General features: G+C 31.6%; 1 protein-coding gene across 36 annotated transcripts in view; it reads left to right on the top strand.

The window, feature by feature from the left end:
• Rims1 (regulating synaptic membrane exocytosis 1) overlaps nt 1-13941 on the top strand; it is a 442859-nt gene that overhangs the window by 353667 nt on the left and 75251 nt on the right. For 25 of the 36 annotated variants that reach the window (XM_026391365.2, XM_026391390.2, XM_026391389.2 and 22 more), the window contains one exon: nt 1117-1283. The exons of the other annotated variants lie outside the window; for them this stretch is intronic. In XM_026391365.2, the coding sequence (XP_026247150.2) occupies nt 1117-1283 (167 nt within the window). The remainder of the gene's footprint in view (nt 1-1116; nt 1284-13941) is intronic. 36 annotated transcript variants of the gene reach the window in all.

The following is a 13941-nucleotide window of genomic DNA, read 5'->3' as shown; positions in this document are numbered from 1 at the left end:
AGTATATTTTAGCAAGACAGTTGAGATTCATTAAAACTCCTGATATGGATTATCAGATGATAGATGACTTTTTTCTGAGGGTTCAATGAAGATTGATAGATAACAACATTATTGCTTATAAATCTAAAATCAGATTGCTTAGCAGGAAACTTAAATATTCAAGTGTTTAGTTATGCTTTCTTTAATTTATACAAGAATTTATAGTATTTTACCTTCTAATACCTAAGAAAACTCATATATGTTTTTAGTTTTATATAATTATATTACCTTACCATTATAATTATATTGCTTATATAATAATAAGCTATTTACTGTGTGGTTCATTGCAATAAGAGAGTAAAGTAGAAAGAAGAATAAAATGCCTCTCTTGATAAATGCATGTTTTAATCTTTTACCTGATGACTCCTAAAATCATAGAAAATTCATAAAAGACAAATATCCGATATGTGTATATTGAAATAGTAATAGGAGTCACATTTTACTTTTAATAGTTAATAATTTAAATCCAAAAATACTTTAAAAAACAATAGAAAGAATGGTAAAGTCCAGTCATTGCTCTGTTGCTTTACTCAGTTTTGTCATGTCCCCTCAGCTTTAATATCAGCTTTTGTGTGTGTGTGTGAAGAGAGATATTTGTTTGAAGAAATTTGAAAGGTAGAGTATAATGTCTTAGAAGAAAAGTACACAGGTGAATTGAGTAGTTTTAGAAAGAATGAACAAATATAGGCAGATGAAAGCAGTCTGTCCCATGAGTAGAGTGGAAAATGAACACAAGAGGCAACAGTGAAAACAAAAACAAGAAACTGATGTTCAAGAAAAAAGTGAATAATACAATTTTAGATTTTAATCATATACAAATAATTCACTGAATTGCCCATCCAAACATTTGAATTTTGTGTTCAATCTTCATAAGCTATTTCTTATCATTGAAAGGATAGTAGATTTTTATATTGGAAATCATGTTCATGTTTGGATTATTTTAGATTCCATGTCTGCTTTTTTACAAAGGTACACTTTTATTTGATGTGGGTTAAGTAGTCATTTACCTCACCATCTGTGTCTCTTTTTTTCATGATCTCATGATGGAGCTCACCCTTTCTTGTTTTTAATCTTTAGTATAACATACATAAAGATCAGTACAGAAGCTGTGATAACGTCTCTGCCAAATCATCAGATAGTGATGTCAGTGATGTGTCCGCCATTTCCCGAACCAGCAGTGCCTCACGCCTCAGCAGCACAAGCTTTATGTCAGAGCAATCTGAGCGCCCCAGGGGTAGAATCAGGTGAGTTGGCAATGCTGTTTGTTTTAACTGGATCTTTATCCATGGTATAAAATGTGACTAGCTTCCAGAATATTCTTTCTTGGATAGAGTTTAGTTCAACTAGCAGAAACATCTCATTAAAATAACTTGGTGGGTTGAACGTTTTCTAAATTCTGTGTAGTATGACTAACAAAATGTTAGGTTCTATCTATTATGAGATACACTTCATTATTATAGTCATGAGTTTAGTGGTTCCTCAGTCACATTTGTATGCATTTCTTTTAAGATGATGAAATCCACAGAATATTCTTACATCCAATGTCAGGAAGCTATTTCTGTTAAGGACCACATGATAAATACATCAAGCTTTGCAAGACAGTATCAGCCATATACATAACTGTGTCATTGTAATGTGAAAACCCTACAAATAAATGGATGTGGCTGTCTTCCTTCCTATCTAGCTGTCTGCAAATGCAGAGAGCAAACTATATTTTCCCTGTTAAGTGTAGTATACCCACCTCTACTTTAATCCCATGACGATTGGTCTATTTTCAGGATAGGGTGTACTGGATATAACAAAATACACATTCCTAGTTCATATTATGTGAGTTGTATGTAAGAAATTTGCATCAGCTTCATTAATCACCCATAGTGCTCTTGTGTTATCATGCCCTACATGAAAGGGAATAGACCTCAGACCTTCAGATACTGTCTAAAGTAAAGCAGACTGATTGTGGACAAAGCATATTTTATATTTGTTCTTAAAAAGTTTTCAAAAATATATTTCATGCAAGGAGTTTTAGGACTGATGAGAATTCCAAATACAGATGTTAAAAATAGGAACAAATACCTATTATTATTATTATTACAAATACCTGATATTATTGCACATTTTGATGTTCAAAAAAATAGATTCCTAAGACTCTTTCTTCCTGGATTTCCCTACATGTATGTTGTCCGTTGAAACAAATTAAAAGTAGCCATCTTCCAGTTAGTTAGCAGTTTCATAGTCTTATAAAAATCTACTTGAGAAGTTTCAACTGAGTTTTTAGGACTAAACAATAAAAAGGAACTTTAGGCAGTTTAACAAAAAGGGCCTATGGTTTTGCAAAAAGAGAACAGGAAGAAACTACATGCTGGTGTATTGAAGCCTGTTTTACTCTGTGGAGAAAATGACAGTTTAACAAATCACACTCTGTGTCATGACAAGAAGCAAAAGGTAGAGTACCTCTCACTTCTTTGATTCATAAGAATTTTTTTTATTTGTTGAAAATGGTGGAGAGAAATGCAGAACTAAAAAAGGGTACAAATGAATTTTTTATTGATAAGCCCATTTTCTTTAAGCATGTTCCTGTTTTCTACTTTCCCTTTTCTATAGCTTAAAATCCTCAAGAACTGTGAGTTTGTTTTATGTAAGTGGATTATGTATATTTCCACACTAAAGCTGGTAGCTAAACAAGTTTCCTCTTAAGGGAGATAGTTTTCCTGTAATCCCATTCTTTGTCATTGATTCTCCATGTATGTACACATTTGATCCTCTAAGAATAATGAGGATGAATAGAGGGAAAGTGAGATACTGGAAGAGATGAGTCAGACACTCAGAGGCTAGTTATCCTTTTATATACATTCTTCTCCCTACATATGCCCATAGGAGCAAAAGCGTGCACATGCATACACACACACACACACACACCCAACACACTTTACATAGCTATTTTCCTTCCAGCATCCACATTGTGGCAAAATACTGAGAGTTAATGGTTTGGGAATGGGGAAAAGAAGACATAACAAAGTGACCTCAGTATAAAAACATCAAAATACTATGTCTCAGTGTTATTGAACAAAGACTTCAGGCCTTTCAGCTATAAATATCTCCTTCTTTCCTAGCTAACACCATTAAGAATGAATGTCCTCAATGCATTACTTTATATTTTAGTACCTAACATCTGCATAGGTTTTATAATTTTGTAAATTCAAGTTTGTGGTTAAAATGAACAAAGTTGAATGTATTTATTTGTCATAATAAGTATTAGCACATTTTGAGTTCTCATCCTGTGTAAGGACTTTTTTAAAATAAAATTACATTAAAATATAATATTTAGGACACATACTAAAGTAGATTATGGCTTACTTAAGAGTTTAAAACCTATTTTTAAACTTTTTATTGGTGCATCATAATTATACATAATAGTGGGGCTCATTGTGACATTCATATATACATAAAACATCTTGTTCCATTTCATTCTCCGGGACTTCTTTCTTCCTCTCTTCCTCCTTTCCCCAATCTCCTTTCTACTCTTTTGATTTCCCTTCTGTTTCATGAGATCCTATCCCCTCCGTTTTTTGTCTAGTTTCCACACTATGAGAGAAAACATGACCCTTGACCTCCAGTTCTATTCGTTCTCCTGCAAATCACCTAATTCTTCTTACTTTGATACTTTTTAAAATTTGTTCTAGTTAGTTATACAATACAGCAGAATGCATTTCGCATAATTTCTTCTTTATGGCTGAGTAAAGCTCCATTGTGTATATATACCACATTGTTTTTGTCTTTTCATCTATTGATGTTCACCCAGGCTGGTTCCATGACTTGGCTATTGTAAATTGTGCTGCTACAAATATGAGTATTCATGTATTGCTCTAGTGTGCTGACTTTAGTTCCTTAGAATGAATACCAAGAGGTACTATAACAGGGTCAAATAATGGTTTCATACCTAGTCTTTTGAGCAACCACCATACCGATTTCTGTAGTGTTTGTACTAATTACAGTCCCATTAATAGCATACAAATGCTACTTTTTCATGCATCCTCACTAGCATTTACTATTATTGTATTCTTGATGATTGCCATTGAAACTCTCATGAGATGAAATCTCAATGTAGTTTTGATTTCCTGATTGTTAATGACATTGATCTTTTTTTAAATATATTTGTTGACCATTTGTATTTCTTATTTTGAGAAATGTTCATCTGTCCATTCATTGGGTTATTAGTTTTCTTGTTGTTGTTGTTTGTGGTGCTAAGTTTTTGAGTTCTTCACATATTTGGATATTAATCCTCTGTCAGAAGAGTGGCTAGCAGAGGATTCAGGCTGTTTTGTTCTAGCAGTTGCAGAGTTTCTGGTCTAATTCCTGTGTCTTTGATCCACTTTGATTTGACTTTTGTGCAGTATGAGAGATAGGGATTGGGTTTTATTCTTCAACATCTGAATATACAGTTTTCCAGAACCATTGGTTTAAAACACTGTCTTTAATATACACACTAAAAAACCCCCTATTTTTAGTGTTTGGTTCCTTGTATATATCTGACATATGTCACAAATGACATAAGAAGTGTTTTATTATCCATTGCTTTGAATGAACATTAATTTCGAAGACAATGAAAGTATTTAGAATATGGTGTAGCATTCCCTAAAGCTGAGGTTTAATGCTTTAAAAGTTAATATGGTACCCAGTGTTCTCCGGAGGGATGGTAAAAAAAAAAAAAACCGTATGACATGGCCTCATTGTTTTCTTATAATATCATGGTATGTAGTCACTCATAATACCAGTATTTTCCAAATAGGGCTTAGTACATTTTCCTCCTAATAGTTCACCCTAAATATTTTTGTTAAGGTTTTGTGTTTTGTATTTTGGATATTGGTTATTACATCAAACTTGTCCATTCAGGAAAGTTTTGTTTAAATTTAAAAATGACATCCCTTTTCTCCAGAGGCACCCACCCAGGGTGAACTGCTTAATTTGAAGTGGTTCAATGTTTTCCCCCGCCTTTTTTTTTTTTTTTTTGTATTGGGAATTGAACTCAGGGGTGCTTAACCACTGAGCTATATTCAGCCCTTTTTTATATTTTATTTAGAGACAGGGTCTTGCGGAGTTGCTTAGGGTCTCACTAAGTTGCTGAGGCTGGCTTTGAACTTGCAATTCTCCTGCCTCAGCCTCCAGAGCCACTGTGATTGCAGGCATCCACCATTTTCCCCTCTTGTTTTTCACTCTTGATTGACTGAATAGTTCGTTTAAAATGGTCCAAAACATATCTTAGGTTTTCAGTTTAAGTTTACTGAGAAAGGTGTAGTATGAAAATACAAAAGAGCATAATGTTTGCATAGAGTAAGTAAACTTTAAATTAAAAATTATTCGTAAACTTGTTGAAATGGACTAAAAATGATTCACACAAACTTAAGAATGATTCTTACAATATATAATCAACCCTGGGTGCTTCAGAATAATAAGCATAAGTAAAGATTTGAGATTCTTAGTGGGTTTTTTTCAGATTTATTCTTACAATTTGAATTCAATATTTGCTTAAATAAATATTTCTAAAAGAATATTTTTGCATTCAAATATAAAATATGTAGTGTATATTGGTAAATATGGCATAATTTATAATAAAATGCATGTGTAACAAAAGCCAGAAATAATTATATTGTGTTTCTGTTTATTTTTATATCTAAAGAAGATTTTTTTAAAAAGATATTCATCTCCAAAATGAGCTTTTCATGGCATAGGTCTGAATTTTTCATCTTCATCATTTATCTTTTTCATTCAAGGCAGACAAATTTCAGGTGTTTAATACAAAATCATGCCTTAAAAGCAAATGTAGGCATAATCCTAAACTTGCTCTCAGACAATTATTTTTGAAGCTTTATCCAAAACCAACAATTTTTCGGCAGCATTTAAGTTTGTAACACATGTTCTCCAGGCTTTAGCAAATTTCACTTGTATTCCTAAGTGAATGTCAGTAAACAAACTCATAAGACAAGTCTTATGCCATTAATTTCATTTTCTTTTATCATATCCTTTGGAAGGAATATCATCAAAGCAATTACTACACTCATAATTTGAAAGATATGAAAGGATTAAGAGAAGTTATCTTCCATGGACAAATAGTAACCTTAAAACTATAAATTTACTAAAATGTGGCATTTGATGTCAGTAGGTATAATAATCTGTAATCATATGCTAGCAGGAATGTTTTATTTATTTGGGTATTTTTAAACAGCATAGCTTACATTTTTAAAAAATTTTAAAGATTGTAGAAAGAAAATGCAATGGTTAATGTTAATGAAAAATGTTTAGTTATGTTTGAAAATGTTATAAAAATAATTTCATATGCCCCTTATTTCATTATAATTCTTTAATGAAGAAAGAAAACACCAAATAACCTTTAAAATAATCTTTAGGTGTTTTATTATTGTATATGGAATGAACTTAACTATAGAATCACTTGAAGTTGGGCCTTATACATGCTAGTCAGTCACTCTACCACTGAACTAAACCCCAGCCCCTTTTTTAAAAAAAAAATTAATTTTGAGGCAGGATCTCTCTATGTTGTCCAGGATGGCCTAGATCCTTCTGTTTCAGCCTCCTAGATAACTGGAATTACAGGTGTGCACTACTGTGCTTAACTATCATTTATCATTTTAATTTCTCAAAATGAATAAATGAAAATTTTATGTGACAATTAGTTTGCCTACTGACTTCAAATGTACTCAAGAGTAAACAAGAGGGGTTATGTTATTTTATTTTACTTTATTTCAACTATCCAGACTTAACTTTTCATGCATGCCTGTTATACTATGGAAAACAAAGTTTGTAAAGATCTGCAAAGTACTGAAAAGGAGAGGGTAATATCATGGAAGTTAGATAAGAAGAACATGAATCTGAACACAGTAAAAATATTGCATAATTGAATATCTAAGAAAAAATATATTTAGTGATCTTCTGGTGCCTTAATATTTTAAGGTTGTTAAGCCATTGCCACCTTAATTTCCTGTGAATAGATTAAAGATGGAAAGAATATCATATATACCCTCTAAAATAGAGGTAAATAGAGAAATAATTCACTCTACCATACTTATTGCTATATTATACAACTAAGTCAATTATTGTGCTGCATACCTAAATTATTATACCATACCATATTCATGACAAAACATTGCTTGAACTATGAATATAAGTAAATAGTCTTGATAATAATTGGTTACAGAATGTTTGAAATAGGTGAGTAATTTCTGGTTAAATTCTTCCTTGCAAGCAATTTACGACTATTTTGAAGTGAAGCAGAGCTGGTACAGTTTGAAACAGCCCCATCAGATTTTTTTTTTTTTTTTTTTTTAGTTATACACGGACACATCTTTATTTTGTTTATTTATTTCTGTGTGGTGCTGAGAATTGAACCCAGTTCCTCACATGTGTGAGTCAAGTGCTCTGCAATTGAACCACAACCCCAGCCCCAGCTTTGTTTTTAATCCTCGTATTCTGCCAGTTTATTATAGATTAGCTAACATGGTGATAGAAAAGTCAATGATTGCCGGGAACAATGGTGCATGCCTGTAATCCCAGCAGCTCAGAAGGGTGAGGCAGGAGGACTGCAAGTTCAAAGCAAACCTCAGCCAAAGTGAGGTGCTAAGCAACTCAGTGAAACCCTGTCTGTAAATAAAATACAAAATAGTTCTTGGGATGTGGCTCAGTGGTCAAGTGTCCATGAGTTCAATCTCCAGTAACAACAACAACAACAACAGAAAAAAAAAAAAAAAGCCAGTGACTTACTTACTATACAGTACATATTGAAAATGGACAGTTACATGAAGTTTTCAAAATTTGAAATAAACCAGGAATATCTTATCAATATGGTGTTATTTGCAGAAATAATAATTATATCTTAGTGACTGCTTCTGCTTTTTAGGGGGAACATTGCTATAAATTGTTTATGGGATTTAAAAAATACATTGTAATGTTTCACTGTTTATAGAAATCTGCCTCCCTATAGCTTTATTTCCTTTGTTGCAAATGGAATTATATTATTTTTGTAACAATTTGAGTTTCCCATAAGCCAGTCATCCTGCCATAGGATAGTTAATAGGGTATCAAGCATCCTTAATATAGCTGGTTTGTGGTATAATTATAATACATTATGGATAAAGGGCAAATAGTGGTTCTTAAGGAAGTCTTTATGGGATTTGAAAGTTTATTTATACATTGGAGAACTGATTGCTAATTATAAACTAGCAGTATTTCATCAATTGATAAGTCATCATTTTAATGGTCCTATGCATGAACTTAAATTATCAACATTAAATACTTAATTCTTAGACATTCATATTCCTGCAGCTATTAACCTATTATTCACAATGGCTAGAATATCCTTTCACTCTGAACCAGTGCTTTAAAAACTTCACCTGTTTCATTTGCCACTTTCATATTTTTCAGTAACATATATATTTAAAATATTGTAATTTATTAAATTTATCTTATACGTAGTATTATGATAAGTGGTTTACATTAACATTACATTAACAATATCATCTTTCTTAAAGAGTACTATCATATCATTGTTAATCTCATTTTCCAAATAAAGTTGAAGCAATAAAAAATAAAATTGAAGCAACCTATTAATTCACAGGGCCAGTAAGGAGTAGAGCCAAAATTGATAGCCTGCCAGCCCATTCCAAAACACTTTCTTCTATTTAACCTAAACTTTTTTGACAATTTATAGTATAACATTTAAGATACACATAAGGTATAAATAATAAAAAATGCTCATGTACCTATTGTCATCCCTAAAATGTCAAATATTACCATTATGACTGCATCTCTATTACTTCCTCCAGCCAGACCCACCTCCCTATGTCAGGAGAAATCGGCCAGTTCTGTTCTTTGTTAAATCTTCATAAACTCAATGTCTGTATCTGGCCTTCATTTATGGGTCTAGCATCTATTTCAATACCAATAACATTACAATAATTACTAGTGTTTATTGGTAAAATCATAATGGTACCACAGTAGGTATGGCAGTTTTCTTCATCTCATTCTTACTATCATGAGTAGTGTTATTTCGTTTTTGTACTTTAGTCTTACATAAATTTTACAATAAGTACAATAAGTTTTACAATAAACCCTTGGTCTGAACTATATTAAATGTATAAATTTGATTTGAGGGAAATTGTTATCTTTAGAAGATTGAGTCTTTCATTGTATATTTCTTCATTAATTTTTACTTTCTTTAATGTCTTTTCATTAAGTTTTAAAATGTTCTCTAAAAAGTTTATATGTGAGTAACTGTTGTGGTAGTTTTACATACCATGTATTTTTATACTGTTATGAATATCTTTTTTTCATATTTTCTGCATAATATTCTTTTATAGGAATAAAATTATTTTTCTGTATTTTCTAATATTATTATGTAAGTCTTTTTCTTGAAATATTGTTTTTTTTCTGTCTCTCATCAATTTTGATTTATAACATGTTCATTTTTGTATAATTCTAAGTATATTTAAATTTCATCACATTTTATTTCCTTTTTCGTTAATTATCTGGAAGTCAGTCTCAGTTTCCAAAGGTATAGATTTTTGTTGCTTATCTCTAACTTGATTACCTTTCTGACATTGTAATCAGTGTTTTGTCTGGCACTGATTATTTGAAGTTTTTGAAGTTCTACTTATTACCTTTGATCATTTTGGTAAACATTATATATGTGCTAGAGATAAATGGCTATCTCTAATTGTTAAACATATGGTTATTCATATTTTCAATACAAGAAGCTCATTTACATTGTTCTAAATTTCTGTTGCTTTACTAGTGTTATTGCCTATTTCATCTGGTATTTACTCAAAATGCTCATTTAAAATCTTTTCAACTATGACTGAGAATTTGTTAACTTCTCTTTTATTCTATCCATTTTTCTTTACATAAGATTATATAATCAGGTTCGAGTTCAGAACTCTTCCATCAAATTTTAACTTTTTTATCATCACCTAGTAAATCTCTTTATCCCTAAGAATATTTTTTTGCCTTAAGTCTGTTTTGTCTTCCAGACAGAAACAGAAGCTTTTTAAATGTATTCAGTATAGTTCTGCACATCCATCTTTTACATCAACCTTTCTGTGACCGAATGTTTCAGTTCTATTTTTTAAACAACATTTGATTGGATTTAATTGTTTCCTTCAAATTTCACAGTTTCCAATTGTGTAGTGGTCTAGTTTATTGATTTGTGTTTATATTGATTTCCAATGGATTTGAAATTATTTTTGCTATCTTTTTTCTGCTTTCATTTTTTCTTATTATTCCAGTATTTCTTCTTTCCTAGTTGGTTTTTAATAGAATTATTATTTAATTTCTTCCCCTTTATTACTCTAAAACTATAGTATTTCTAAGTTTTACTGCCTAATTTAGTGTCTCAAGTACTATATTTAGGGAGGTAGTAAATTTAAAGTTAATAAATTTCTTTACATCCTCCTAGAGAGGAAAAAATATGACTATCATACACTTTAGTTCTACTGGTAGCCCTGCACTATTTACATATTTTCTCAGTGTTTTAATTATAAGTTGTTTTCTCTCTTCCATTATTGCCTACTGTTTTTCTTTCAATTGTTTATATTAACCCACATACTTTCTACTTTTCTTTCAATTGTTTATATTGACCCACATACTTTCTACTTTTTTCCCCCAATCTGTTTCTAATGTATCTTAGACATTCATTCTGGGATCATTCATCTTCCTGAAAAATTGTTCATTAGAAATTCTGCCAATGAGGGTTCTGAGACTTAGTTCTTGGACTGAGACACATGCTTTTCCTTATTGTTCTTTAAGGTTCTGGCTCATGCAGGGATTTTGGCTATAACTCCTCACAAGGCATGGACCCAAACTCTAAACTTATCTGAAAATTCTACCAAGATATTTATCATTCACTTACCAACCTGTTCTCAACTCCTTTTTGCTCTTTTGCTTAAGGGGATATGCCTTTCTTTCTTGTGTGCTCAAGTTTCTATTTTAACTGAGTCTATTTGAAATTTTCTTCCTTTCTTTCTTTCTTTCTTTCTTTCTTTCTTTCTTTCTTTCTTTCTTTCTTTTGAGAGAGAGAGAGAGAGAGAGAGAGCTTTTTAATATTTTTGGTGAACACAACATCTTTATTTTATTTTATTTTTTATGTGGTTCTGGGGATTGAACCCAGCACCCCGCGCATGCCAGGTGAGCATGTTTCCACTTGAACCACATCCCCAGCCTGTATTTGCAATTTTCCCATCACTTTTAGGCATTTGGGAATGAAAGAATTTTTTTTTTTTTTAGAATATGTCATCTCCGCCCTGCCAAAAATAGAAGTTCATATTTAAAGTGCTACTGTTTTCCTGATTTTTTATAAGAACGTATTCACTTAAAAAATTTACTTATTTAAAAAGGAAATTAATACATAGGAAAAACATGTAGGTTTTCATGAAAAGTAAAAAGAGACACAGCCCAAGAGGCTTTATCTCAAGTTAGAGAATCAGTACCAGGGCAGCACATGCAACTTGCGTCTTGAACTGGAGATGAGATCTATAGAACTAGAGATACGATCTGTAAAAAAAATAGCAATCAGGAACATAGAGTGGGTAGGTGAAGGTAGCTGGAGGTTCAAAAACTCCCAGGAAAGAAGGATGCTCCTGCAAAAATAGAACAGTTTGAGTCATGAGGAGTAATAGAAGCTAGGGAATGGAGAACTAATGGGAGGGGGAAAGGTAGATGTAGCTCATACTGAGGAAGAGATTCTGGGGACTCAGAGGATGTTGAAATTTAAAGGCAAAGAATGGAAGGATGGCTGAGATTAAAAGAGTTGTTAGTGATAACTGAATAAAGAGCATGATGCAATCAAATATCCCATGACAAGGCAGTTCAAGGTCTGCCACCTATCTCCTACAAACTGCTCCTCACCTGGATGCCAATCTTTGGTTTGGCCAGCTATGACTTTGTACTATTAGAGTTACTTTAGGGACAGGGAAAAAGAACCCATGGAGGAAAAATAAAATGTACAGGATGAGAAGGACAATTAGATTGTAGTATTCCAGAAACTCCAACTAAAGCAGTTCTATTAATATTTGTTTACATATCAAAGATCGGTGAAATATCTTATTTTTAGAAAGGGCAGTAATTGCTGCTTTAAAAACATAATTTCAAACCAGAATCTGGCACAATTAATTTTAGTGCCATGATTTTTAAGGAAAAAAGTAAAATATGAGTTGTGGTTCTAATTTTTAATTTTCAACTTTTCTTGAATTCAGATAGCATCATAATTTAACTGAAAGATAATAAAATATATAGTGAGTCTTCAGTATACTACACAACGTAACAACTATAATTTCAAAGAAGAAGAAATCTAGTATACGGGTCTGTATTAGTCTCAGTTGGTCAGTTTTCCTGCTATGTATTTTGGTGCTTGAGGTAAATGAAATATTTTTCACTCCCTTTTAAAAGTTTTAGTTTTACATAGTATGATGTAGATTGTTCAGAGAAACATATTTTATTTCCAAGCTCATTGCTTCAGCTTTCATAGTTAATAGACTTCATACCACTCTTGGAATCTGCTAATTTAAAGCAATATAGTAAAAGTTTTAGAATCTTTTCTTTATCATTTTATTTATTAAGAAAATCATCATTTAGAGCTATATTTTTTTACTCATTTCAATATATGATTACCTTGATCTCAACTAGCCTGTCTTAAAGCATAGGTGTTGTAACCAATCACAGATTAATTAAAATTCATTAACTGAATACATATTATAAATACAGCAGAATCAAAAAGGCAGAGACCCCAAGAGGATATAAATACTGCTTTCCTATAATTAGTGGAAATATTTCTATAGCTATCTAAACCATCCAAAATAATTACTCTTTTTCATTCCTTTGTATGCTATAATAGATAAACTAAGAAAGCATTGTGTGTGTTCATCTTTAATTTTATGACTTTATAATTTGAAAGTCACTTATACAATTTGTGATATATATGTTATTTTTTATGATTGGTTTTCACTGAATATTGTACACTGGCTTTTGAAAACCTGTATTTATGTGTATGTGTATATACATATGTATGTGTGAGTATTTGTAATAGCATTTATATTGAAAACACATGACAACATATATATTCAACTTCTGTATTTATTAAAATTTCTAAAAAAGCATTTCTTAGGACAAATATAAATGTAATATTGGCTTGTTTAGGACATGAACAGAACGATGATATTCTTTCCATGTCATTATCTATGTAGTTCCCAATTCAGAAACCTAGAAGTGAACTTAATTTTCAACTTTCCCCCATTTTCCTTTTAATTCATTGTTTCTTAGTCTCTGTCTGTCTCTCTGTCTGTCTCTCTGTCTCTGTCTCTGTCTCTCTCTCTCTCTCTCTCTCTCTCCACCTCTCACCTCCCGCCCTCCCTTTCTTTGTTATCAACCCCATAAGGAACATGTAGATTTTTTTTTATGATTGCCCTCCCCATCTGAAATTTAATACCACGGATTCACCATATCCACTCTGTACTGTAACTCTTTGGAGGACCACTAACCATTTCATTAGCTAAGATTTTTCATTTCCCTTCTCCTAACATGAATCCATAGTTAACATTTTGGGGCAATATTCAAGCAAACAAATTCACTTGAGTCATCAAATCTTGTTGATTTTACTTCCCAGATAGACCTAATGACTACAGATTTAAGATTGCAAATGACCAGTGTTTTAATCCTCTCTAATTTTGTAATAAATATCAAAAAGCATCACTAAATGTGAAAGTAGGAGCCAGACACATCCCTAAATTGCAAATGATATAAAAAATAGTTTTCAAATTCAGTGTAATCTAAATCAAAATAAGTTGAAATACCATTAGTAAGTGATGACTTAAAGCAGCTATTTATGAATAGAATGTTCAGTTTTCT

This window comes from Urocitellus parryii, chromosome 8, assembly GCF_045843805.1.
Source record: "Urocitellus parryii isolate mUroPar1 chromosome 8, mUroPar1.hap1, whole genome shotgun sequence".
NCBI classification, from domain to species: Eukaryota; Metazoa; Chordata; class Mammalia; order Rodentia; family Sciuridae; genus Urocitellus; species Urocitellus parryii.
Note: the sequence above shows the minus strand (reverse complement) of the source record. Positions and strands in the feature narration are given on the sequence as shown.